Here is a 25,272-nt window from a genome sequence, read left to right as displayed (position 1 = left end):
TTAATACACATTTTAAAAATAATTAATATAATAATAATAAAGTTTATAAATGTTTAAAATTTAAATTAGATATAAATGATGAATATATATATTTATATCAGTGAAGAAAATCTAATTTTATAAAATAATTTATAAATGACGTCACAATTAAAAAATGGCACTCTACACCATCATCGCTATTCACTTAAAAATATTAGTCATCCGCCTATTAAAAGATCGCCTTTATAAACAGATTTCATTCCGGTGTAGATTTATTTTAAGAGATAAACTGTATAATAATTTTCTTTTATCTAATTTTCAGAAAATTTTGTCGGTTTTATCTTTTAAAAAGATAAAAATAACGATGTTGTAAATTAGTTCTCAGTGAACAATGGGCGTTTTACGGCAGTGAATGAATTACACAGTAGGTAACCAAAAGTATTGTACATGGAATGGATGTGTTCCAAAAATATTCTTCAAATTGTTCGTAAAATTAGTGTTTTAGATTATTGATTGCATTCATTTTAGTTCGAATTGATTGAAGAGTGAATAGAAATATAAAAATACATGTTAGTAGATTAATTTATATTTTATTATTAAATGTTCATTACCAACAAACGTATTGGTTGGCACAGCCTTATCTTTCTCTAGCCTCTGCAGAAAAAGTTAGCCAGCTGACAGTACACGGTTCCGATTGGCTGTGTGTGGGTCCACTGGGCAGGAGACCAGCCTAGCTCAAAAGAGTCAATTATAACTTTATTTTTATCAGTTATTTTGGAAGAAAGGATGGTAATAAGAGGAGCTGCTTATATTTTAGAAGTCAAAATAACATCTATTTTTATGTCATCAAATGTATTTAATTCGTCTCGCTAGCTATATTACTCTACTAAAAATGTACGGTACCGATTCAACTTCCACCTTTTTCCAGGAATTGGTATAGATGAAGATGATGCATTAACATAACAGGTTTTAAATAAATCCTGTGCTGAACTTTCATTCTTTCATAATTGGTTGACGAAGGACTTGGCCAACATTTATTGAAGCATGTCTAGTCACAAGGGTTCCAAGAAGGAAGGTTCAAGTACTAAGATGCGGATAAGGGCTTTCCCTGTAAGTTTATCCACAATGTTTATTGAAACAATTATTTTCAAAAAATATAAATTTAATATCAAGCTTAAACATTAACAATTATTTAATATTACTAATGGTATTTTAAATAGAAATAAAGTTTTATCCTCATAATGCATTCTCTTTTTTTGTTTTTTTTTTCAGATGACCATGGATGAGAAGTATGTATCCAATATTTGGGCGCTCTTGAAAAACGCTATTCAAGAAATCCAACGAAAAAATAATAGTGGACTCAGTTTTGAGGAACTCTACAGAAATGCCTACACTATGGTCTTACACAAACACGGAGAGAGATTATACACAGGCCTCAGAGAGGTTGTACAAGAGCATCTTGTTGCTAAGGTATAGAGTATTGGTCATCTTGTAGTCATTATTGATTGTAAATCATTAAAATTAACACAAAGTAATTCGGCAATTAAATCAAATTCAAAATCATACTAGTTTAAAATAAAGAGTGATTTAAAATGGACAATTTCTCCTTTACTAAGTGCTTTTAATTTTCACCTAAAATTGCTTCTCCACCACCCCCCCCCCCCCCCTTCCCCCAAAAAAGTAAAAGGAAACACCAAAAAACAATCGTACAGTACCACAGACTTCACTTCAATTATTTAGCTATGTTTTTTTATAGCTATATCCTACCCTAGTAGTAGTTCATTTATTTACAATTTGTAATTACAATATTTTAACTGCTATTTATTCTTAGGTTCGAGAAGATGTATTAAAGGCATTGAATAATAATTTTCTACAAACGTTGAATGCTGCTTGGAATGACCACCAAACTGCTATGGTCATGATTAGAGACATTTTAATGTACATGGTATGTAGAATAATAACTAGTTTCTATAAATTGTATAAACCTTTAGGTTCGCTGGATGAAATTTATTCTATTATAGTAATTTTTAATAAACTGGAAGGTCTATCCAAATATATAAAATTCAAAGGCAAATTACCGAAAAATGACAATGGGTATCTGTCATTTTTTCAGTGATTATTTTATTTTGGATGGAGATCCAAAATAAAATAAGCAAATGACAAGGCTGTGGATATCAGTGGCTGGATCTCAATGGAGATACAAATTAAATATGCACTGAAAAAATGACAATGTTGTGGATGTCAGTGGCTGGATCTCAATGGAGATAGAAATAAAAAAGCTAAATGAAAATAGTAAAGTAAAACAGCCTGAAAAGTGCCAAATAATATATAATTTACATTGATAATTTAGAGTCATGTTTTCAGTGCATAAAAGGAGATGTTTCTTTTTGATAGGATCGTGTATATGTACAACAAAACGGTGTAGACAATGTCTACAATCAAGGTCTTAAAATATTCCGTAATCAAGTAGTGCGACATGGTAACATTCGGGAACATCTAAGACAGACATTATTAGACCTTGTTATGAAAGAAAGGCGCGGTGAGGTTGTCGACAGGTAAGAAATTATTATTATTCACAAAAACATTGATTTTATGAGTTTAAAATACAGTAGAACGCCTTCCTTCAGACACTTCTATTAAGAGGATAATAACCCTATTCAATGGACATCCCTATTCAATGGACACCCCTATTAAAGGTACACTTTCCAGTGACACGAATGAGGAGCATATATTTTAACACTTGGGTGAACCCCTTTTAACTTTATGTGACAAAAAATGTGTGCCCATATATACCCATGATGATGTCATATCACTACCATATTTGGGTATATCACTGCCAAATTTGTCAAACTACACACTGCTACTGTATACAATATGGACTATACAATAGATTTTTATAAAAATTGGCATGCTGTGGACTAATACAACAGGAGAGATGTGGTACTGTAAATAATCAGGTCTCTAGTTTCATTCAGATATTCCATAATAAATGATAACAATTTGGTTTTGTACATTGTAATGCAATAGAACTTAAAATAAGCAGCTATAGATGATAAAGACTAAAGCTCTGTCTACACTATCAAACGTTATGTGACAACAAAATGTGATGTGCCCATATATGGACATGATGATGTCATAACACTACTATATTTGGGCATATCACTACCATATTTGGGCACATCACACTAGTTTGATAGTGTAGACAGAGTTTAATAGGACAAAACAGCTGCTATTTTACCTACCTGCATTTATTAAAAGAAAAAAAATAATTGTTGATGTACAGTAATAAAATCTGCTTTGCTTGAACATTTTTTAAAAACTGATACTTGTAAAACTGTATTCCACTTGCATGCCATACCTATGTTCTGTATATTAATTATAAATAGGGAGAACAAATGAGTATGTGGTTTAATGTTTAAGCATGTTCTTTAATCCACTGATTTCCATGCAAGAAAAATAGTTAAAGCGTAGGTTGCTCCCCTTCCTTTCAACATGACTTGCAAATTTTGTACTAAATCAAACTCATTGTGTCTAGGTGCTTTTTATTTTGAGCAATTGCATAGAATTAAGCTTTTTTAATAACATTAGTTAATGTTACATCGGATGTACCTGAAACCTATCAGAGTTATATCAGATTTACACAGAGGAATAAGACACTAAAGCTCTGTCTACACTATCAAACTAGTTTGGCAAAAATAGTGTGATGTGCCTAAATATGGTAGTGATATGCTTAAATATGGTAATGATAATATGACATCAATTTTTTTTGTCACATAAAGCTTGATAGCTTTAGAATTGCTTCAAATTATATTGACCTTTGACCCACCTACTAGGGACAATTTTAACCTTAGGCCTTTGGTAACGATGCCTAATAATATAGGAAGTAAAGAAGTATACCATCAGAAGTGATTTCCTTTGTGACCAGTGCGTTTATTTTAGGCTTCTTGTACCATCTGGGCCTGTCTCCACCTGACATTAAACGTAGTGCTGTTGCTCTAAACATGGCCACTGTGATTATTCAACTTGGGTTTTCCCCAATAAAGTATTCTTTTCAGTAACACTAACAACAACAGTCTAGTCATAAGTATGTCAAGAAGATACATATAAATCAATACATATGTAAAGAAAGTGATTATTTTTACCTGTAATCTAAAAAGAACATCTGAATTTGCACAAACAATAAAATAATTTATCAATGTTCAATAAATAACCCTCCAGGGTAAATAAATAACCCTCCAGGGACCTGGAGAATAAATCTCCAGGTCCTGATTCCGTGCATCCATACATATTGAAATCTGCTTCCGAATTTATTGCTCCACCATTATTTAATTTGTTTAACTTGTCCCTGCGTATGGGGGAAATCCCCGCTAAGTGGAAAATGTCCCATATCACTCCTATATTTAAATCTGGTGATAAAAATGCAATTTGTAATTACAGACCAATATCCCTTACCCCTATTTGTTCGAAACTGCTTGAAAAAATACTGTTTTCAAGTATATCTGATCACGTTGCTTATAATTGTCCAATTACTGATGTCCAGCACGGTTTTTTCCCCTCACGTTCCTGTGTTACCCAACTTACCAACCTAACTCATTCCTGGGCATCTTCGCTAGATAAAACTAAAGCCCCCAGAATTGATGTTATCTTTCTCGACTATGCCAAAGCGTTTGATAAACTGCCTCACCATATTATTTTAAATAAGCTGGCTAGCCACTTTAATATCAGAGGCAATGTCTGGAAATGGATCAAGTCATTTCTATTGGGACGTTCCCAAAGAGTCTTGTATCAAGGATCCATTAGCCCATCATCCCCAGTTACCTCTGGCATACCACAGGGCAGCGTACTTGGACCCCTTATTTTTAACTTATTTATAAATGACCTTCCCTCATCTATTATTTCTCCATGTGCATTGTTTGCCGATGACACGATAATTTATAGAAATATATTTACTGTAGACGATGAAGTTGTTCTTCAGTGCGATCTGATCAGGCTTTCCTCTTGGTGTGATCTAAATGAAATGGAGCTTAACTTAAATAAAACCAAGGTTCTCCACATTACAAGATCAAGGAAAGAGTATAGACCTGTTTATCGTATAAATGACTTGCCTATTAAATCCGTATCTAGTCATTGTCATCTGGGGGTCACGATTAATAGTGAACTTACTTGGGATGACCATGTAAACTTAATTATTTCTCGTTCAAATCGAATGTTGGGTTTTATTACTAGTATTGCAGGAGGATCATCCCCTTCAGCTATTTTCTCACTCTATAAAGCTCTCATTATCCCCATCCTTGAATATGGTGTCCCAGCGTGGTTGCCTCGAACCAAAAAACTTACAGAACGTATCGAGGCAGTCCAGCGAAGGGCTACTAGGCTTGTCCTTAAACAAACAAGAGGTGAAATGGAATACGAGGAACGTCTCACTAAGCTAAATTGGCCTACACTATCTAATCGAAGAAATTATCTTCTGTTATCCTTTGTTTGTAAATCACTTATTGGAACGGTTGATTGTAGTAGTGTTCGTCAATCTTTAGTTGTTAATGGCCGTCACCTTGATACACTTAAGTTCATTCATCACTATGCTCGAACCAATTGTCTTCACCATTCCGCTATTAATATATTCCCTAGGTTGTGGGAAGAATTACCGGAAATGATTAAAAATTCTTTAATTTTAGACAGTTTTCAAATATTTTTAAATTCACTTAAATCACATGTTTTATATTGACTTTGTTGAATCGACTATTATGTATTTTATCCGTTTATTTTATATTGACACTGTTGATTCGTCTATTTGTTTTTTAAATATTTTTATATAGTTTATTTTATATCATTGTTGTTACTTTGGGAGTACGGAACCTGAACTCTTGTTATAGTGATTAGGTTCACTTTTAGGTTCCTGCCTACTCCCTTAGTTTCTGTGTTTTGTTTGTTTGTAACTGGTTTTTGGCAATAAATAATAATAATAATAATAATAAAAACCAAAAATAACATCATTTTTTTGTCGATTAACAGATGGTTTACCTTTTTTTACCAATAAAATGCACGAGTTTCTTAAAATTGGCCAACATTATTTTTATTTCTCTGTCAAGTTGTTTAACTATAATGCATACATTATTTTAATAAGTTTTTAACATTTTTTCCATTTCTCCCATCCACCACCACAAATTGATATTGAACATAGAAAATTATCAATTATTCATATCCCACCCCTTCCCTATTTAATATCCCAACCTCTCCTACTCAATACCACCAACCCACCCTGAGTGTTTGCCTGGGTCAGTGGTTTACACATCATCTTATCAATCCTCACCTTGACACCCCTCCCCAAAAGTTGTTTCTGCACCTCTGGTAAATTTTGTTAAACTGTAAATAATGCATACTTGTAGCAATTTATGTTGGCCTAAAACTCTGTCTACACTATCAAACTTTATCTGACAAAAAATGTGTTGTGCTGTTATATGGACATGATGATGTCATATTACCACCATATTTGTGCATATCACTACCATATTTAGGCACACTTTTTTGTCAAACTAGTTTGATAGTGTAGACAGAGCCTTAGTAACTATCATGACACTGCAAGTTGTATATTCAAGTCATACTAATAAAGCACAGCCAAGGTTTTGCTTATTAATAACTCGACAGGAAATTCATTTATGTTTCGTTGATTACCCTTAGGATTTGATTGCGACTTGACGCTGTATCCTATTGCTAGTTCAGATAACCTTATAGTGTTGATTGATTAATCACCTGATTCTCTGTACTGCAGCACTATACTGTATCTCCCTCCATATGGCATTAACCCAGTATCATGGGCAAATACACAGTGTCCTGAAGAGGGGCCCTAATGATCAGCTTCGGCTGGATGGACCACCCTCGTTAAATATTGTTTATGTTTTATTATGTCCTAAAAACATGTGATGCATATAATAATATGTGAAACTACAAAAATTTTGCAAGATATTACGTTTTCAATTTTTTTTTTTTTTTTTTTGGAAAAATTTTATTTGAAATTGTTTGTAATTGATGTAAAGGCCTTTTGTAAAAAAAATCGCCAATCCAGCTTTTCTGGCTGCTATGGATTTCAATTTGCCTTTGAATTGTTTTTTGTTAAAGTGAGGTTTTTTTAATATTCAATTGAAATAAAGATACCGAGATATATATAATTGTAACAGTTTAGCAAATATAGTGGCTTAAATAATTAGATGTTCAGACAGCAACAGGCGGTTTGCGTTGGTTATTATTAATTTAATTTGTAACCTTTATAATAATCATTGAAATGAGGACTCTAGCAAAATGAGCAACCCAACTCTAGTAAAGCACATTTGTAACAAATTAATTAATTTACAGTTGAATTTACAGAAATTGGTACATAAAGTATTGTTTGCTACTTCCACTGCAGACTAAAAAATTAAAACAAAGAAATATTATCTAGTTTTTAAATGTTCAACCAACAATTGTGAAAAATTTAAATATGAAATTGCTATTTTTCTATGGTAAATATTGAATGTATTGCGTATTTATTAACAGACATACTTATTTCAGTACTGATACTCAATAATTCAAAATTAAACGAGCCTTACCTGCAAGATGAAGTTTGATGAAAATTCTACCATATCCAGCAGTGGCACTTCTGGGTTAACATGCCCCCCCTTATAGTATTTTAAGTAAATTTCCTTTTGGATGATCCAAAGTCGAATAAAATTCGTAAACTTACATTTTTTACTCTAGCTTTCGCTGGTCAACGACGCAGCTTAACCATGAGTGAGTCTCTGTGACTTGGACTTGTTACCATTAGATCTCGTATATGGTATAGCGCCATCTATAGATCGTTCTAATAGTATAGTACCCGCCCTGAATTTAGACTCTATCTGATCGTGCACACACGGATTTAAATCTGATCTAATGTACTGTAATGTTAATGTAGTAGTACAAAGTACCAAAAGTGTACGGTTTTGTTATCTCCTTTATAATTGAAAAAATCAAATGTTTAATTTCAGAGGGGCTGTTCGCAATGCCTGTCAAATGTTAATGATGCTAGGCATTGAGTCAAGGAGCGTTTATGAAGAAGATTTTGAAAAACCATTCCTGCAACAATCAGCAGAGTTTTATAGGGTAAAAATAATAAATATTATTTTAATTGCAATAATCACAGTAATTACTGTTTTCTGGTCAATCAGTTTTGAAGAGGTGATTGTATGCCATATTTTGTGTAGTATTATCACTGTGTCAAAAATAGAGAAGAGGGATAATACTACTACCTACTATATTTCATACAATGCAGAATCTAGGCCCAATTGTTGTAGTACTGTGTTGACTGTACTCTCTATTACATTTGTAATGACATTTTTAAACGATTGCTTTGGTTTTTTTTTTAGAATGAAAGTCAGAATTTTTTGGCTGAAAACAGTGCATCAGTGTACATCAAAAAAGTTGAAGCGAGAATTAACGAAGAGGCTGAGAGGGCGTCCCACTATCTCGATAAATCTACCGAGGTGCACATCGTAGGGGTTCTAGAAGAGGAACTTATTAGTAAGCATATGAAAACCATTGTTGAGGTACGTTGTTGATTTTTTTTTGTGTACTGTAATCTAGTGAGTACTAAAGGAGATATTTGTATTGACGCTTTGTCCCAATATAGCTTCGTGAGGTAATTTCCCGATTGATCGTAATCAAAACGGTACTGGGTTTGGTCTACTAGCGTTCCTGCTCCCAACCAGTACATCCATTCATAGAAGCCTTAATGAAGTAAGCCTACCTGGTGGTGGCCATAGAACGGTCCCGAGATAACGACTATACTTGGCTTTAGTCGATAGAAGACTGAAAAAATTGTTAGAGATAGAGTATACGATGTTTGATGCAGCCACTTGGGTTTACAAGAAAACTTGTTAGCTAACTGACTTATGGTATAAAGATAACTGCTTTTTAACTTGACATTATTTTCTTGAATTTAGATGGAGAACTCAGGAGCTGTTCATATGCTAAAGAACAATAAAAAAGAAGGTAAACATGCCTTTGAATTTCTCTGAATGTGAAATTAGAATTAATAAGTTAAAACTTTGTGTTTCTGTTTATTTTACTATCGAATATCAAAGTCAATCAATCAATTTTATTTTTTACAATTTGATGAACATTTAACATTTGTTATTAGTGCTTCATTTGAATTACATTCCTCAAAATTGGGACGAAATGACCCTGGCAAAACAAAAAAGCTGATTAAAATCGAAAATACCCTGGCAAAAAAAATAAGGCATGTCTCGATATCACCTCGCTGATTTTTAAATATCCCCTTTCATCTTTTCAGATTTAGCATGCATGTACAAACTGTTCAAGAGAGTGAAGGACGGTCTAAAGACGATGTGTGAATGCGTAAGTGGGTACTTACGAGAACAAGGCAAAGTACTCGTTCAGGAAGAAGATAGAGGGAAGAATCCTGTGCAATATGTTAAGGTATTTATTTTTATTTATTTATTTTTTCACACTCTTGTAATCACACAAATTCTGGCTTATGAGTAAACAAATATATAATAATATAAATAAAAAATAAATAAATAAAATAAAAATAGACACAGATAAAAAAATCAAACAAAATAACAAGTTTACGACACCAACTAAATAACGAACAAACAATTTTTTTTTCCGAATAGAAGGGGAAAAAATGGTATGAACAATTTTCAGGGCTGTTTTGAAGGGAGAGCAACTGTGCAATTGCCTTCTTTCCTTGTTAATTATTAGCCATAAAAAAAAAATAAAAAAATATATAGTCTAAAGACCAAGTTTACTTTTGATTGTTTTTACAGGATTTACTCGATCTAAAAGATCGTTTTGATGAGTTTCTCCACGAGTCATTTGGCGATGACAAGATCTTTAAGCAAACCATCTCTGGCGATTTTGAGTACTTCCTTAACCTTAATCCTAAGTCGCCTGAATATCTGTCTCTCTTCATCGATGATAAACTAAAGAAAGGTGTTAAAGGGGTAAGTAATGGTGGATTTGTCCAATCAACTTATACGGCCATACTGCGATGAAACACCGGTTCTCGTCACATCACAGAAGTTAAGCAACGTTGGGCTTGGTTGTGTTCTGGATGGGAAACCATCTGGGAATAGCGGCAGGTATAAACCAGAGAGTAATGGTATAATGATAATATCAGACTAGCATGTGATAGGCATGGGTTCGAGCCTATATATACCATACTACCTGTTTCCTCAGGCAAAATGCTTTACTCTAATTCGGATCGGATAGAAGGTTGTTGGTATTTTAATAAACTCGGTACATTATTCGAAATGGGTAGGGGATCGCCTCCCGGTGTGCCGATCTGGTAGGCGCTGCACTGCTGGCTGCCATGAGCTGTGGAAGGCCCAATCTGAATTTCCTCAGTTTCCAGTTAAGCTTATGATACATTTACCAAATTATTTGGCCAACACCAGTTTCATGTTAAATGCACAATATTCTTTTTTATGTTCATGCTGTGGTAAAAGAAAAAATGCATTATTTTTATTATTTCTACTTAATAATAAGATAACATATACTTGAAACTTTATGTTTTCATGAAATAATTTTTTTTTTTCAATCATATGTACTGTAAATGATAACTTGTGTAAATAGTTTTGTAGTAAGTAACGGCCTTGTGAAAAACACCAATCTGGTGATTCAAGTGTTGCATCCGTTTTTTAATAAAGTTATTATAATAATTATTTGTTTATACCCTACAGCTTACGGAACAAGAAGTGGAAGCAATTTTAGACAAGACAATGGTGTTATTCAGGTTCTTGCAAGAAAAAGATGTGTTTGAACGTTACTATAAACAACATCTAGCTAAAAGACTTCTACTCAATAAGAGTGTGTCGGATGATTCAGAGAAAAATATGATTTCAAAATTAAAGGTACTTAAAGCTCTGTCCACACTCTCAAAGTAGTTTGACAAAGAAAGTCTGATGTGCCCAAATATGGTAGTGAAATGCCGAAATTTGGTAGTGTTATGCCCAAATATGGTAGTGATATGCCCAAATATGGTAGTGATATGCCCAAATATGATACTGATATCCCCAAATATGTTAGTGATATGCCCAAATATGATACTGATATGCCCAAATTTGATACTGATATCCCCAAATATGGTAGTGATATGACGTCATACTGTCCATAAATGAGCTATAATCAAAACATTACCATATCGTCTTATGTAATATAGATTTTTATTAAAAATACAATAATGAATGTGAATAGTAGTAACAACTGACCCAAATGATCCATGTGGGTATAGGCCAACTCATTACATTTTGCTCTTCTCTTATAAGCCCAGGGGGTATAAGCAATTTCATTTGATTCATAATTTATTTTCCAAACAAATAAAAAAATATAATACTGTACATTTTTATAAACAAATTTACAAAAAATTGTAGGCTGACTCACTGCTGTTTTTGTCCTCTGGTTTAAGCCCATGGGGGTATAGGCTAACAATAGAAACCAGCCTCAATTTCTGTAATCCAAAATATTTTATAAATGAATGAATTTTTAAATTATTATCAGACTGAGTGTGGCTGTCAGTTCACATCAAAACTTGAAGGAATGTTCAAAGACATGACGGTATCGAATACATTTATGGAAGACTTCCGACAGCACGTGCAAAACAGCGGGGTAAGCGACACGTCGAGTGTGATGGACTGTCCCACTAAGGATTGCATAGATGAGAATATGTCCTCTTAAAATTGACAACGCAATATTTCCAAAAACATTTTTTTAGTGCAATTTGAAAATAAATAGGCAATAGGAAAGAATATCTTTTAGTTTTTTGTTTTATTGTTTGTACTTTTTAGTAATTATTTTTGATATAAATTATACAGTACTGTACAAGAATTAAGCACATTATATACTATCACATTTAGAAATAAGATTTTACAGTTTACAATATTACTAATAAGTAATATAGAATAGGTTTAAGGCCTTCTAGCAAATATGACACGTACTATACTCATAATAAGTATTGATTTTTATACACCACTTCTATCATTCAGTATTAATATGAATATTGCTGCACGCAGGGATTGTTAGCAGGAAACTGTATAGTTCACAAAATGGGTTTTCTAGTGATAATGAATTTCCAAATTGTCATTTGTGATTGACCAACTTAATATTGTGCAAACAATGCATCCTAGTGTGAACCCAGCTTAAGTATGCTGGTATGTTTTTTCAACAATGTGATTTACTTGAAATGAAATGCAAGTCTTGACACATAGGACTTCACTTCCAAGACTTCATTCATTATAGTAAAGACGGTAACCTTATGTACCAACATAATTATTTATAGATAATGATTAACAGTTATGTAAGATTCAACAAAACTCATCTTGCCATTGCAGTAGTACTGTAGTGTGACATTATTACAATAACAGTTTGTCATCTCAATAACCCACTAGAAGCAGGGTACGGTTTATTTCTTTCAAAATGCCTATCTAATTAACCCTATTTTTTCGAATATTTATTGTCAACAAAATATTAATAATTTACAAATGCTGATAAGGTATAACTAATTTAATCTCAAAGCTTATTACCGTCTAATACGTTAAAAAGGTTAAAATTTGAGAGAACAAAATTGGAAGCAGGATAGAAAAAACTCAATTACATCTATTTTGGTTTTATTTAGGTTAGGTATTTAGCTTATCACCATTTAATATATTGACAAATTTGTAAAGTTTTAAACTCCTTAAATATATCTCTTTTATTCAGTTGTACAATAGTATCATACGAGACATTCACATAACTTAAAACACGAAAAAATGTAGTGTTATTTACCCTGCCTTTCTTTAATCTTACAGCTGAATCTGTTTGGAGTTGATTTGACGGTGCGTGTACTAACTACAGGATTCTGGCCTACGCAATCTGCTCCACAATGCAATGTTCCAACACAGCCAAGATATGCATTTGACCACTTTAAAAGGTAAGTGATGCGAATGAGAACAGTATCACAGATAGCAATAGAGAAGTTTATGACACTTGAGCTTGGTTCCCACGCAATGCAAGGACATAGATGTAACACAAGCGGGATGATTCACCATGTCTTTGCATAGCATCCTAGTGGGAACCAAGCTTTAATATCACCAGCCAATGAGACTTGAGCTTGGTTCCCACGCAATGCAAGGACAAAGATGTGACACAAATGAGTTGATTCACCGTGTCTTTGCCTTGCATCCTAGTGGGAACCAAGCTTTAATATCACCCGCCAATGAGTGTCGTGGATTTTATCATATTCTAAATTTGAATGTTAAGGTTTATTGAGATACATTTTGAGAACTTCTTGTGTAAAATTCTGTCTACATTATCAAACTAGTTTGACAAAAAAAGTGTGATGTGCCCAAATATGGTTGTGATATGTTTAAATATGGTAGTGATATGCTTAAATATGGTAGTGTTATGCCCAAATATGGTAGTGATATGACATCACCATGTCCATATTATATGGGCACATCACATTTTTTTGCTGCATAAAGTTCAATAGTGTAGACAGAGCTTTAGTAGCTTTATTTGGAATTTTTTTTTCTTGACAGATTTTATCTGACCAAGCATACAGGTAGACAGATATCCCTCCAGGCCGCCTTAGGCTCAGCAGATTTACATGCCGTCTTCTACGGGTCCAAGAAAGAAACCACCTCAAGGCCTGAACCAAGAAAGCATATACTGCAGGTATCCACGTATCAGATGTGCGTCCTCATGCTTTTTAACACAAAAGAAAACTGGACATACGAAGAAGTTAAACAAGAAACCGATATACCTGAAAAGGATTTGGTGAGGGCGCTACAGTCACTTGCATTAGGAAAGCCAGCTCAGAGGATTTTAAGCAAGGAACCAAAATCCAGGGATATTGGTGAGTACATTTCATTAGTTTTAAGGATGACAATAATGTTCTTGGTAGTACAGTAGTGGTCAATTAGTGGTAATGTTAATTGGTATTTGTGAAATAATTTATTATAACATTTAGAATGTTTTTCCTTTCAGAGGGTGATCATATATTTTCCATCAATGATGCATTTACGTCCAAATTGTTCAGAGTTAAAATTCAAACTGGTAAGTTTTATTAATGTGGAAAAGAAAAATACTTATTTATTTAACTTGTGATTTTGTGGGGTAAATAATCATAATGATTTTTTTTTTTCAGTTGCTGCAAAGGGAGAGTCTGAGCCCGAAAGGAAGGAGACAAGGTCACGCGTAGACGAAGACAGAAAACATGAATATCCTTTTTATTGCCTTGTTATTGTTTATTACTTTTCAACAAAGAATACATAGCATAGATTAAAGCTCTGTCTACACTATCAAACTTTATGTGACAAAAAATGCGATGTGCCCATATATGGACATGATGATGTCATATTACTATCATATTTGTGCATATAACTACCATTTGTGCATATAACTACCATATTTGGGCACATCACACTTTTTGGTCAAACCAGTAGTAGCGCCAGCGGGGGGGCTACGGGGGCTGTAGCCCCCTCGTCGGGGAGCCTAGTCCCCACGTCGGGGAACGCGAGTACTTTTTGTCGGGGAATATAATATAAAGTAAAAATCATTCGCGTTCACTTTGTAGCTTCAGCGACTAGAAAACCGCAAAGTTCCATTTTTTTAAAGTACGTCGGAGGGCTATTACACTTTATTATGCAATAGGTATGCACTTGTCTGGCGGTGTCCCTTTGTACGAATCGTTTAACATTGGGCCCGGCCCATTGCGGTTTACGCGTGATATCATGTTCCACCCAGGGACCAGAATGTGTACCGTACTGTAGTTACTTTCCAGGCGAAGTTTACTGACGCGTTACGTCGTGTACTACTGTGTATCGACAGCAAAAGGGTACGAATTATCTTCGCGATCTATTTTATTGTTCGTATGTTCAATTTTTTAATTTACGATTACCGTGGGGTACCTGAACCTGAAATAGACGTTTTTCACTGTAGGCTCGGCCTACATTACTAAACAAAAAACATGCCATTTTCGTTTAGCCAACATCTTATTATAGCTAAGTTATTACATTTCCAATGTCCTGTATGTCATGAACTGCTCGTACATCGACATTCCAGATTCACATCTGGGAAATAAACTGATTTCCCCGACGGAAAATGGTCTACGCTTGTGGACGCATTGCCCTCCAAATAAAAGGTAAAAAGGGTAACTTGTTTAGGCCTCTATGTCTGAATTTTTAAAAAGTATATGTGTAATTTTTGAAGACCTGCATCTCTAGTTTTCAAAATTGTCTTAGCTCAACCGTCCTCAATTATAGAGCTGGTCATGTATACTTACCGTACATTTTGTTTCATATTTCGATGTACAATATACAGTCAGTGCATTGAACCTAGAGCTCTATTTTATCATTTTTTTTTTATATCCATGGTAGGGCTGGTTCTGGAGACGTACTGGTATATATCTTGTTTTATGCTTCGAAGTATAATAAGTTAAATTTCCGGGACCTAGCAACTCTATTTAGCTCCACCCCAACCATGGTGGGCTGGACCTATAATTTCGTTTCATATTTCAATGTTTTGCAGGGACCTAGCAGCTCTATTTTTGACAATTTTCTTAGCTCTGGTTCTGTAAACTTATAATTTCGTTTCATTTATCAATATGGGCCTATATAAGTGCAATTTCCAGGTACCTAGCAGGTCTATTTTTCACAATTTTCTTAGCAGCTCAACCCTAATGGTAGGGCTGGTCCTGGAACCTTATTTTGTTTCTTTTTTTCGAAATACTATAATCCAATATCCGGGGACCTAACAACTCTAGTTGTTTAAATGTCCTTAGCTCCATCTCAACCTCGGTGGGCTTGTTCTCTGATAGACTTGTAATTTCGTTTTATATATCAATGTATAATTGCAATTTCCGGGAACCTAGCAGCTCTATTTTTCAAAATTTTCTTACAGATCAGACCATGGATATCTCGCGCATTTACAATTTTCGCACCCCCAGACAGCAACCTGCCTACGTCTCTGCGATTATAACGATATACCTCTTGGCCCGTGGGTGGGTTTTACGTTCGCGTATATTTTCTATGATAGGCATATTGAACTTTAAAAACTTCATTTTTAAATTTGAAAGAATGGATTTACACATCGTACCGGACCTCTTGCAATGTGTTTTTCACACAGTATTTTATTTATGTACCATACAAAATTGAAAGAATTGGCTACCCTAAATCTGATTAAAACGGCCTCAAATTACACTATAACGCGTTGCTTCCGGGGGCTTCCCCTCCCCTGGACCCCCACCAGGGGCCCTTGGCGGCCCCCTGGCCCCCAGCCAAGTGATGCTCGCTTCACTCGCATAGCCCCCCCCCCCCCCTCGTCGGGGAATTTAGCCCCCGCGTCGGAAAGATCCTGGCGCCACCCCTGGGTCAAACTAGTTTGACAGAGTAGACAGAGCTTAAACATAGATCTCAAGTACACCAGCAGTGAAGTCAACTGATACTATGTATCCGTCAATGACAGCCATGTGTCTTCAGAAGAAGACTGCTACAAGAACAGTTAATAAATCATTTATAAATGTGGAAGGTTGTCACAATAAGTCTGTAAATAGACTTAAAGCAGTGGCCACCATTAACAAAATAGAAAAACCAGCAAGACAAATTACTGTACAATAAATAAATTACTTATCATTTTAATTGCTTTAAAGATGATGTGTTTTCTCTTAAAACACAATATTTCTTGTTATTATTTATTCATTCACACATGTGTGCTCTTTACAAAAGTAAAATACTTTTTGTTGATGATTTTTCTTAACATTTTGATTTACGATTGAAGCTGCAATTGTAAGAATAATGAAATCCAGAAAGCGAAGGCAACATAACATTCTTGTATCTGAAGTGACCGAGCAGTTGAAGTCAAGATTTCTTCCGAGTCCAGTAGTTATAAAGAAGAGAATAGAAAGCCTGATAGAACGCGAATACTTAGCTAGGACGCCTGAAGACAGGTAATGCTTGTTAAGATCAACTTAATCAATTTAAACATTATTTTGTATTCGCAACTCTCTTTTGAGAACAATTGTTATGTAGAAAATTCCGAAAATTTTTTTACAGACAAATATTCAAAAAACATTTTTTTGTTTTTCAGAAAAATTTACACATACGTTGCTTAAGATACATTTCACTCTTCAAGAAGACGTCAATCTTTTTATACAACTAACGATATAGACAACTAAACAGGTGTATATGGAACGGAAATATTGTAATAAACATGGTATCTCTTAGTAAAACTTGACAGTAATTACCATTTCATTTTAAACCTATGAGTTACCTAGACATGAATGTGAATGTGTTGATTTTATCAAATCAATTTGTATCACAGATTTTATGGCAAATCATTTTGTGTTAAGCTCTGTCTACACTATCAAACTAGTGTGATGTGCCTAAATATGGTAGTGATCTGCTTAAATATGGTAGTGATATGACATCATCATGTCCATTATGGCCACATGACATTTGTTGTCACATAAAGTTTGATAGAGCCTTACTGATTTTATCAAGACTAATCAAGTAAAACAAAGATCAGAGCCTTCTGTATTTACACTCAATGGTTTTATTGACCACTACCAATTAACATGCATAAGATGACACTTGTTCTAATTTAAAATTGGTTATCAAGGGTCAAGTGTCTGGTACTGGTTTTATTGACCACTACCATGCTGATTAATTAAAATGCATAAGATGATCATTGGTCTAATTTAAAATTGGTTATCAAGTGTCCGGTACTGGTTTTATTTACCACTACCATGCCGATTAAATTAACATATTCTTTCATGCATAAGTCTAATTGGTCGAATTTAAAATTGGTTATTCTAAGCTCTCTGACAAAACAATATGATTTGCCCATATATGTACATGATGATGTCATATCACTACCGTATTTAAACTTATCACTACCATATTTGTGCACATCACATTTTTTTGGTCACATAAAGTTTGATAGTTCAGACTTAAGGCTTAAGTGTCTGGCTCGTTTTCAGTAAGTGGTTAGAATAAACATTTCACTACTACCTGCTGCTAGTTATAAGTAAGAGAATCGTACGGTTTATGTATTTTCAAGCATGTAGATACAAAGATTGTTCACAAACAAAAACCAATCAACAGGTGTATTATATTATATAAATAATATTATTTATGAGTGATATATAGCTTAAATGGGGGCATACAAACCAAACTTATTCATTTGATTTCCTACCCCCACCATCCCCCACCCCCACCTTCCCCTTTTCACTTTGTGTTCCACATTGCATAGTGTAAGAGTTCCATTAGCTCTGTCTACACTATCAAACTTTGTGACAACAAAATGTGATGTGCCCATATATAGAACATGGAGTTATAAAATTAGTTATAACTCCATGTATAGACATGATGATGTCATGTCACTACTATATTTGGGCATATCACTACCATATTTGGTCACATCACACTTCTTGTCAAACTAGTTTGATAGTGTAGACGGAGCTTTAGAATACATTAGGTATTTTGTATACCGAGATGGTATAACCTAAATCAAGAATTTAAAAATAGTTTTTCAAAGTTAAAGATATTTATAAACATGCACATTGACCACAATTATCTCGGTATTTAAATTGTACTAACATTACAGTCTAAAATTACAGTCTAACAAGCAAATTTGGCAACAGAATTATTCTTTAATGAATAACAATTATGATTGTATGAATGTAAATTCATAACTAATGCCCCTTTCACATTGTAAACCTCTGGAGTTTACACACGACTTGGCAATGTGAAAGGGCTATAGGATTACATTTTAATTTGTTTTGTTATTAAAATAGTATATATGCTACTGGTTAGCCATTATAGGAAAACAATTTCATAGAAATGGATTTTAAGATAAACAAACAATACCACTTTCACATTTCAGGTGAAAGTGGTATGACTGGTGTGCTTGCTCCCAGTGGCCGCGTAATGGCTATGATGAGCGCTCACTGGTTAAAACTCTGGGCCCCCAGAGCTTAAGGGCCCAGAGCATGAGCAGCCCAATGCAACTGCCCAGCATTGGAAGGCCCTTAGAGTGCTAAACCATGGGCTTTTGCCCGGCCCACTCACTGTGTTACACCACTGCTTGTCCCTAAAGGCAATATTACCTTGCTTAACCCATCCCACTTGCTATCCTAATGACTCCCTTCGTTTAAACATTCAATAGCTACTATTTTTTATAGGTGCTAATATTTTTTGTTTTCATGATTGAGGTGTATAATTGATTGATCTTAGCTAGGCCTTTGTTAACTTATAGATCATGGATTAGATATTACATTCTACAAGCCTGGTTTCCATAAGATATCTAGGCATGTCAAATAACTACAACAGCGATACATGGGCTGTTCAATCATTTGTTCTTCCCCCTGTCATTGTTGCATAGTGCAGCTATTTTGATCTGCTCCATTAGAGAGAATATCAATAGAGCTTCAGAATCTGACAGATATTTTGTGGAAATCTAGGGGGCTTGAACGATTTTCATATTTTTCACAAACTTAGGTAGTCAAATGATAACAGTGGATGCATTATGTAGATAGCGTTTGATTTATTTATCGAACAGAAGTAAAGCATCCTAGCCGCCGCCGCATGACATGGGCGCTTTAGGTTTCTAAATGTTTGCTATTAAATCTTGTGAATAGGTTCTGCCTCAGTGTTGAAGAGGATTATGTTGTATATACACTTCAATAAATAAAATAAAAAATATGTTGAATGCCGGTTTAATTTGTTATAATTCACATAGGTCACATTTTGTGCTGTATCATATATCATGTGATGAGATACTGACCAAATTATATGCCATTTGCCTAGATACAGTATGGAGATAAATATATAGTGCTAAATATAAAGTTCTCATAATATTGTCTTGGTGTCCTCATCGTCAGACTTGCTAATTTGAGAACTTTAATTTTAAAACGTACACAATTATATTAAGATTAAAAAACCAAGTCTGAAAGACATTCTTTAACTTTAAAAAAATGGATAAAACATATTGCTTAAATGAAAAAAAAATGTGCTTATACATTTAGGCCTATAATGTAAAAATATATATTGTGAAAACTATATAGAATATATTAGTTATAAAATAAAAGAAATATGAAAACTTGAACTTAATATCCAAAACGTTAAATTGGAATTCTGCACCGATTATGAAATATTTAAAAAAAATACATTAAAATTGGAATTCTGCACTAAATAAAATATTTTTAAAAAATACATTTATAGTACAAAATTATTAATTAATGAAAATTGTATTCAATGAAATTTTAAATATGCTATAAATTATATTACTGTTGCATAATCATATAAAAACAAATTATAAAAATATTGAAAGCTAGAATATAGCATTAGACTTATCCAGATGAAAATCCAGTGGCCGTATTCACATTGGGCTGCTAAGGGAAGCACCAATAACATTTTAAAATGCAATGACAATAAAATTATGAATGATTAAACATTTATTGAGTTAAGTGAAATACTTAATATTTAAGGGAAATATCTCACTTAAGTGTGATTGGTGAATACGGCCACATGATATTGTAGACGCTAACATAATGATATTAATAGTCTGTAAAAAATATATATCAAAAAATAGTTCATATTGCAGCTATCAAAGGAGGAGCGTGCCCCTGGATCCGCCTGACTGCACAAAGCGATTACAAAGGTCAAACTGGAATGTTTGTCATTGAAAAGTAAATAGGTAATGATTATTTACCACATACAAATATTTATATATATTGATGAAAAGATCAAAAGCTATTGTATTCAATATAGCCATGTAACTACCACTACTAATGACACTAAAACAAAACTGTTGTTAACTACTAAAGCTTGGTTCCCACCTGGGCACAATGTAAGTACGTACCCTATAACTACTAAGGCTTGGTTCCCACCTGAGCACAATGTAAGGACTGGCGCTTCTGATTGGTTAACGCACATTCGTTGTGCATTGCGTGAGTACAGTATCTCGTCTGAAAAAGCATTCCAACCAAAACAACAAACAAAACGGTTTACTTTATCGGAGGAGCAAAGCTGAGTGTTTTTGGTTTTTCTTTACTTTCCTTATTCACTCCATTCTTTCGCTGGCAATGTGCAAGAACCGTAGGAATTGGGAACATGGTCACTTCTTCACTCTCTCTCCTTTCCCAGTTCTTATCAAACTTCATTCCGTGTTTCCTCAGTTTAAGCAGGTAATCGGAATGGTACTTGCCGTCGGTGAAATCCAGGAACCGTTTGTAATCTCTCTGCATTGCCTATTTTGGGACAACAAATTAAAAAAAAATTTCTTTCCTTATTAAATACCATATTCATTTAAAGATCACTAAGAAGGGTTAATAATAGGACTGTGTTGGCTACTAATACTTACCCTAAAGTCAGATTGTACAAGAAGTCGAGCTTGGACTTCATCATGCAGTTCTCTGCGCAAATCTACAATTCTGTGTAATAAAAAGATATCGTTTTAAAATTAACCGAGGAATTGGGTAATTTTTTCTGGGATGGTGGGTGGGCGGGGCATAGCCTTGATTTTATGAAGAGGTGAAATTTTGTTATTGCTACGACCTGCTTTCATACCATACTTACATGTCTTCAAGTCTATCACATTCCGCTTTGTGTAGTTTAGCAACACGGGCTGCCTCTGCGGCGGCCATTCTCTCGCACTCTGCTTTTGTCGATGCAATTGAATCAGCCAAGCGAATCTCAAATTTATCCTAATAAGAAAATAATTTGATTAACATTATATTATACATTAGCAATCTCTAAAACTAATTTTCTTTTGGGAGGTAAAGTAAAAAAATCGAAGAATAAAAGGTTTGAAATAAATCAAATAATCATAAGAAAGGAAACATCTTCTATCAGCTTACCCTTGCTACCCTCAAAGCATCTGCAACAGCTAATTCTTTTTCCAACGCAAATTGATTATGCAAACGACGAGTTGTTTCTGCAACCCCGTCTGCAACTGCTTTCAAACGCATCTTCTCGCATTCTTCCCACTGAGAGTGCAAAGCTTCTTCTTTGACTTTTGTCAGCTTCTGCGTCAATTTCTTTATACGCTCCTCTTCTAAAATGTCACGTGAGCGGGCGACCCGAGATGCTTGTTGTTGTGCTGCCTAAGAGGAGAAAATAAAATGTGTTGATATCTTAGATAGGAGATTTTTATTTTAAGGGTAAGCGTTTCCCTTAGCCTAAGTGTGAATGGTGAATACGGCCACTGCAGCTTAAAAAGTCTGGTTTTAGGTGTCAAGGTTTTTTGGGCAATGACTCTACCCTTTGATAACCAGAAAAATGTGTTTTGTAGACTAAATTCTCTTATAAAGCTAAAGACACTGTGATGTTGTACTTTTCTTGCATCTTCAAGGGAGTTTTTGAGCTGTTTGTTTGATTCTTCTCTTGCTAAGCACAAAGCATCTCTGTACTGTTTTTCTGCCTTTCCTTGCGTCTCTGCTATAGCTTTCTTTACTGCACCTTCTTTGTCTAGTCTTGCTGCTTCTGATGCACAACTGTATATATTTCCACCGACATCTAATAAAAGAATATTTCTATTTTAATAAGGTATATTAGTCTCGGCCCAATGGGTTTTGTTACAGTTGGGCAGTCATGTAGCCTAGAGTAAAGCTTTGTGTACACTATCAAACTTTATGTGATGTGCCCATGGACACGATGATGTCATATCACTACCATACCATATTTGGTGATATCACTACCATTGGGCACATCATACTTTTTTTGTCAAACTAGTTTGATACTGATAGTGTTGACAGAGCTCAATCGGTCAGTGGATTGGGTATCTTTTAAAATCAAGAACTTTAAAATCGAAAAGAATAACAATAAAGTGTTTACCACTGATATTCTCATGAGTTGCCTGCTGAGTATTAAGTGTAGTGCGCTGAAGAATGCGTTCAAGCGTTTCAATCGGATCACGAATTGGGCGGACAGGCCGGGTAGACATTCTCAGTCAGCCCCAACTTTGATAATCTTTTTTTTAATTGAATCATTCGTGTATGACTGTTAGTGCTTCTTCATTATATGTTGCTTCTGTAAATATAATATTAATAATGCCATAATAATTAATAATTTTATCAAAATAATAACCATCCGTCATATTAATTTACTGTAATATTAATTGTATTGTTAATTAAAATTAAATAGGGCCTATAAGGAGAAAGAATGTACAAACCTAAAATCTCACAAACCTATGCTATACTATGTGTCAGTATTCAGGATCGGACAGCTGCAGGCAGTGCACTCTTCGTGTGTCGTTGAGGTGTGTCACCACTACTGACCCTCTGCCCTGTCAAATAATGTGATGTCATTCTTTGTGTGAATGACACCATAAAAATACTAATAGTACTACACTCAATACCTCGCCAAACTTCAAACTGGCTGGGGATAATCCTAGTAGGCCGAGGTTAGGCTTACTCTATCTTACTATACTAGACTAACTTTATTAATTGGGTCATTGATAATCATTAAATATCTACTAACCAGTTTCTCTTATTACAGGTTGAGTTTTATGGGGTATTTTAGTCAATTTTCGCCGTCTGACAGAAGGATCGTTTCTTATCAGTAATCAATGTTTATTTACGCGTAGCAACAACACGTTGTCAAATTACGCCCTCTTTCGACAAACTTTTTATCATAAATCCTACGTACACGACGTCCATGAGACCTAACTTCGGTTAATTTAATTAATTATGTATGTCCATAATTATTGTAAGTAAGATTAATAATATAAAGAAAACAATGATATACACATAATAATACACATTGTTTTGTCACTCAACTTTATTTAAATTCTGTACCGTATAAACGCCCCTGGATATTGTTCAGGAGTTTTTAGGTGGGGAGGGGGTGGGGGAAATGAATTTATTCGAGGGAGTCGTTTATTTTTGTGGGTGTAAATGGTAACATGTGTAGGCAGGGCCGTAGCCAGGATCTGTCAAGGGGGGGTTCGGACACTAAGTATTTGGGTCACCCCCCCCCCCTGGGGTGGGGCCTGAGGTGAAGCGAATTTGGTTAAATGACACCCCTAGATGGCCGGAAAAGACACTCTCATGCAGCATGCTACCAATGAGCAAAACGGTCGTACTTGGACTCGTGGACTATTTAAACGATAACATTTTTGTTGCCGTATGTTAGATGCGCGTGCTCTGTGTGCGGAACCGCCGATTGTTTGATCATTTACTCGGTATTTTGTTTTGCGTTCAAGTTCAATGCGAACGTACGTCTAGGAGAAGCCCCGAAAAAAGCACACTGGGTGAAGGCAAATGCAATTCTTTTTATAGCTCTATCTATAATATTTATTTACAGCAATTTGTTGAGGAAATTAAATATGCCAATGTAAATAGGTGATATTGATACATTTGAGTACGTATCGGCTGGTGGTCTAGAAAAAAATAATCGGATGCCATAATGTGAACTACAGTACATGATACCATAGATATTATAGTGTAAAATATTAACATTCACTATAATCCTCTATGATACATTATACTTCATAGCCACACATAAATACTACTGATGTATGTCGGAAGGCTATATACTTTATGCATGCTGTCCTTTGTACGAATCGTTCGTGCCCCAGCTCGCTGTGAGACGCGTCTATATCATGTTACATGCAGGGACCAAACATTTATTTTTCAGGTTTAAATCGGCAATTCATTTGCAACTCTTAGAAATTTACAGACACGTATTGCTCGAAGTACGCTCATACAGGGAAGAAGGTACTGTATGAGTTATTCCGAACGAGTTTACGAATTTTTCAATTTACGAACAACTTTTTGTACTGTGGGGCACGTATTTGGACGATTTTCGGAGATGAGGGTGAGGTATTGGGCATGTCGGGGATGGGGGTTCGCAGTCGGTTAAGGGGGGTTCGCTGTAAAGGGGGGGTTCGCCCGAACCATAAAAACCCCCCCTGGCTACGGGCCTGGTAGGTATAATCAAATAAATACCCCCACCCCTACAGATAAACAAACAAGCTGCAGCAGACCTATATAAATTAATATCGAGAAGTAAAATACAGTAAAAATTCAATCACAATGCTTTTCATCATCATGTCATCATACTAATGAATTCTACTACAAACAAATAGAAATGTGTTGTAATACAATATTGAGTATTTATGTGGCGAGGTTTTATTCGAGGAAATAAAAAATTATGAGGGAAGCGTTTATTCGAATAAATACAGTATCTGTGTAGGCCTACTGTCGCTACTCACAAAAAAAAATACACATATTTTCTCCTTCATTTTATTTTAAAAAGTAAAATAATCAATAGTAATTAAACATAC

The 25,272-nt window shown here is 34.5% G+C and overlaps 2 protein-coding genes across 5 annotated transcripts; one reads left to right on the top strand and one right to left on the bottom strand.

Moving 5' to 3' along the window:
- The first annotated feature begins 221 nt into the window (after positions 1 to 221).
- Positions 222 to 19,695, top strand: LOC140048510 (cullin-3-like). Of its 3 annotated transcripts, none has more exons than XM_072093243.1 (18): positions 222 to 403; positions 908 to 1,089; positions 1,252 to 1,449; positions 1,811 to 1,924; positions 2,374 to 2,534; positions 7,980 to 8,094; positions 8,358 to 8,537; positions 8,934 to 8,982; positions 9,284 to 9,429; positions 9,780 to 9,956; positions 10,695 to 10,865; positions 11,512 to 11,619; positions 12,798 to 12,919; positions 13,527 to 13,843; positions 13,975 to 14,043; positions 14,135 to 14,207; positions 16,757 to 16,933; positions 17,074 to 19,695. In XM_072093243.1, the coding sequence occupies exons 2-18, from the start codon at positions 1,024 to 1,026 to the stop codon at positions 17,096 to 17,098; spliced, it is 2,268 nt and encodes a 755-aa protein (XP_071949344.1). In that variant the 5' UTR covers positions 222 to 403; positions 908 to 1,023; the 3' UTR covers positions 17,099 to 19,695. The 3 variants fall into 3 exon arrangements, with proteins under 3 accessions (XP_071949344.1, XP_071949343.1, XP_071949341.1); XM_072093242.1 differs by having other exon boundaries at positions 397 to 548; positions 1,000 to 1,089; XM_072093240.1 differs by having other exon boundaries at positions 397 to 548.
- Positions 19,696 to 19,702: 7 nt separating this feature from the next.
- Positions 19,703 to 23,573, bottom strand: LOC140048511 (uncharacterized). 2 transcript variants are annotated; one of them, XM_072093245.1, is made up of 8 exons: positions 23,466 to 23,569; positions 23,158 to 23,266; positions 22,821 to 23,015; positions 22,321 to 22,502; positions 21,845 to 22,090; positions 21,564 to 21,691; positions 21,349 to 21,418; positions 19,703 to 21,235 (listed from the first exon to the last, which is right to left on the bottom strand). In XM_072093245.1, the coding sequence occupies exons 3-8, from the start codon at positions 22,927 to 22,929 to the stop codon at positions 20,993 to 20,995; spliced, it is 978 nt and encodes a 325-aa protein (XP_071949346.1). In that variant the 5' UTR covers positions 22,930 to 23,015; positions 23,158 to 23,266; positions 23,466 to 23,569; the 3' UTR covers positions 19,703 to 20,992. The 2 variants fall into 2 exon arrangements, with proteins under 2 accessions (XP_071949346.1, XP_071949345.1); XM_072093244.1 differs by lacking the exon at positions 23,158 to 23,266 and having other exon boundaries at positions 23,466 to 23,573.
- Between the last annotated feature and the right edge of the window lie 1,699 nt (positions 23,574 to 25,272).

This window comes from Antedon mediterranea, chromosome 5 (assembly GCF_964355755.1).
Source record: "Antedon mediterranea chromosome 5, ecAntMedi1.1, whole genome shotgun sequence".
In the NCBI taxonomy this organism is placed as follows: Eukaryota; Metazoa; Echinodermata; class Crinoidea; order Comatulida; family Antedonidae; genus Antedon; species Antedon mediterranea.
The sequence above is the reverse complement of the archived record's forward strand: the minus strand, read 5'-3'. Positions and strand labels throughout refer to the sequence as shown.

What these genes read in the sequence shown, in the direction of transcription:
- LOC140048510 (XM_072093243.1), top strand. Translation starts at nt 1,024, where the DNA reads ATGTCTAGTCACAAGGGTTCCAAGAAGGAAGGTTCAAGTACTAAGATG. An exon ending in TAAAGAAAGGTGTTAAAGGG is followed by an intron (nt 9,957 to 10,694) that starts GTAAGTAATGGT and finishes TATACCCTACAG; the next exon opens with CTTACGGAACAAGAAGTGGA. An exon ending in CAGAGTTAAAATTCAAACTG is followed by an intron (nt 14,044 to 14,134) that starts GTAAGTTTTATT and finishes TTTTTTTTTCAG; the next exon opens with TTGCTGCAAAGGGAGAGTCT.
- LOC140048511 (XM_072093244.1), bottom strand. Translation starts at nt 22,929, where the DNA reads ATGTCTACCCGGCCTGTCCGCCCAATTCGTGATCCGATTGAAACGCTT. An exon ending in ATGCTTTGAGGGTAGCAAGG is followed by an intron (nt 21,692 to 21,844) that starts GTAAGCTGATAG and finishes TTTTCTTATTAG; the next exon opens with GATAAATTTGAGATTCGCTT. An exon ending in TTGTACAATCTGACTTTAGG is followed by an intron (nt 21,236 to 21,348) that starts GTAAGTATTAGT and finishes GTCCCAAAATAG; the next exon opens with GCAATGCAGAGAGATTACAA.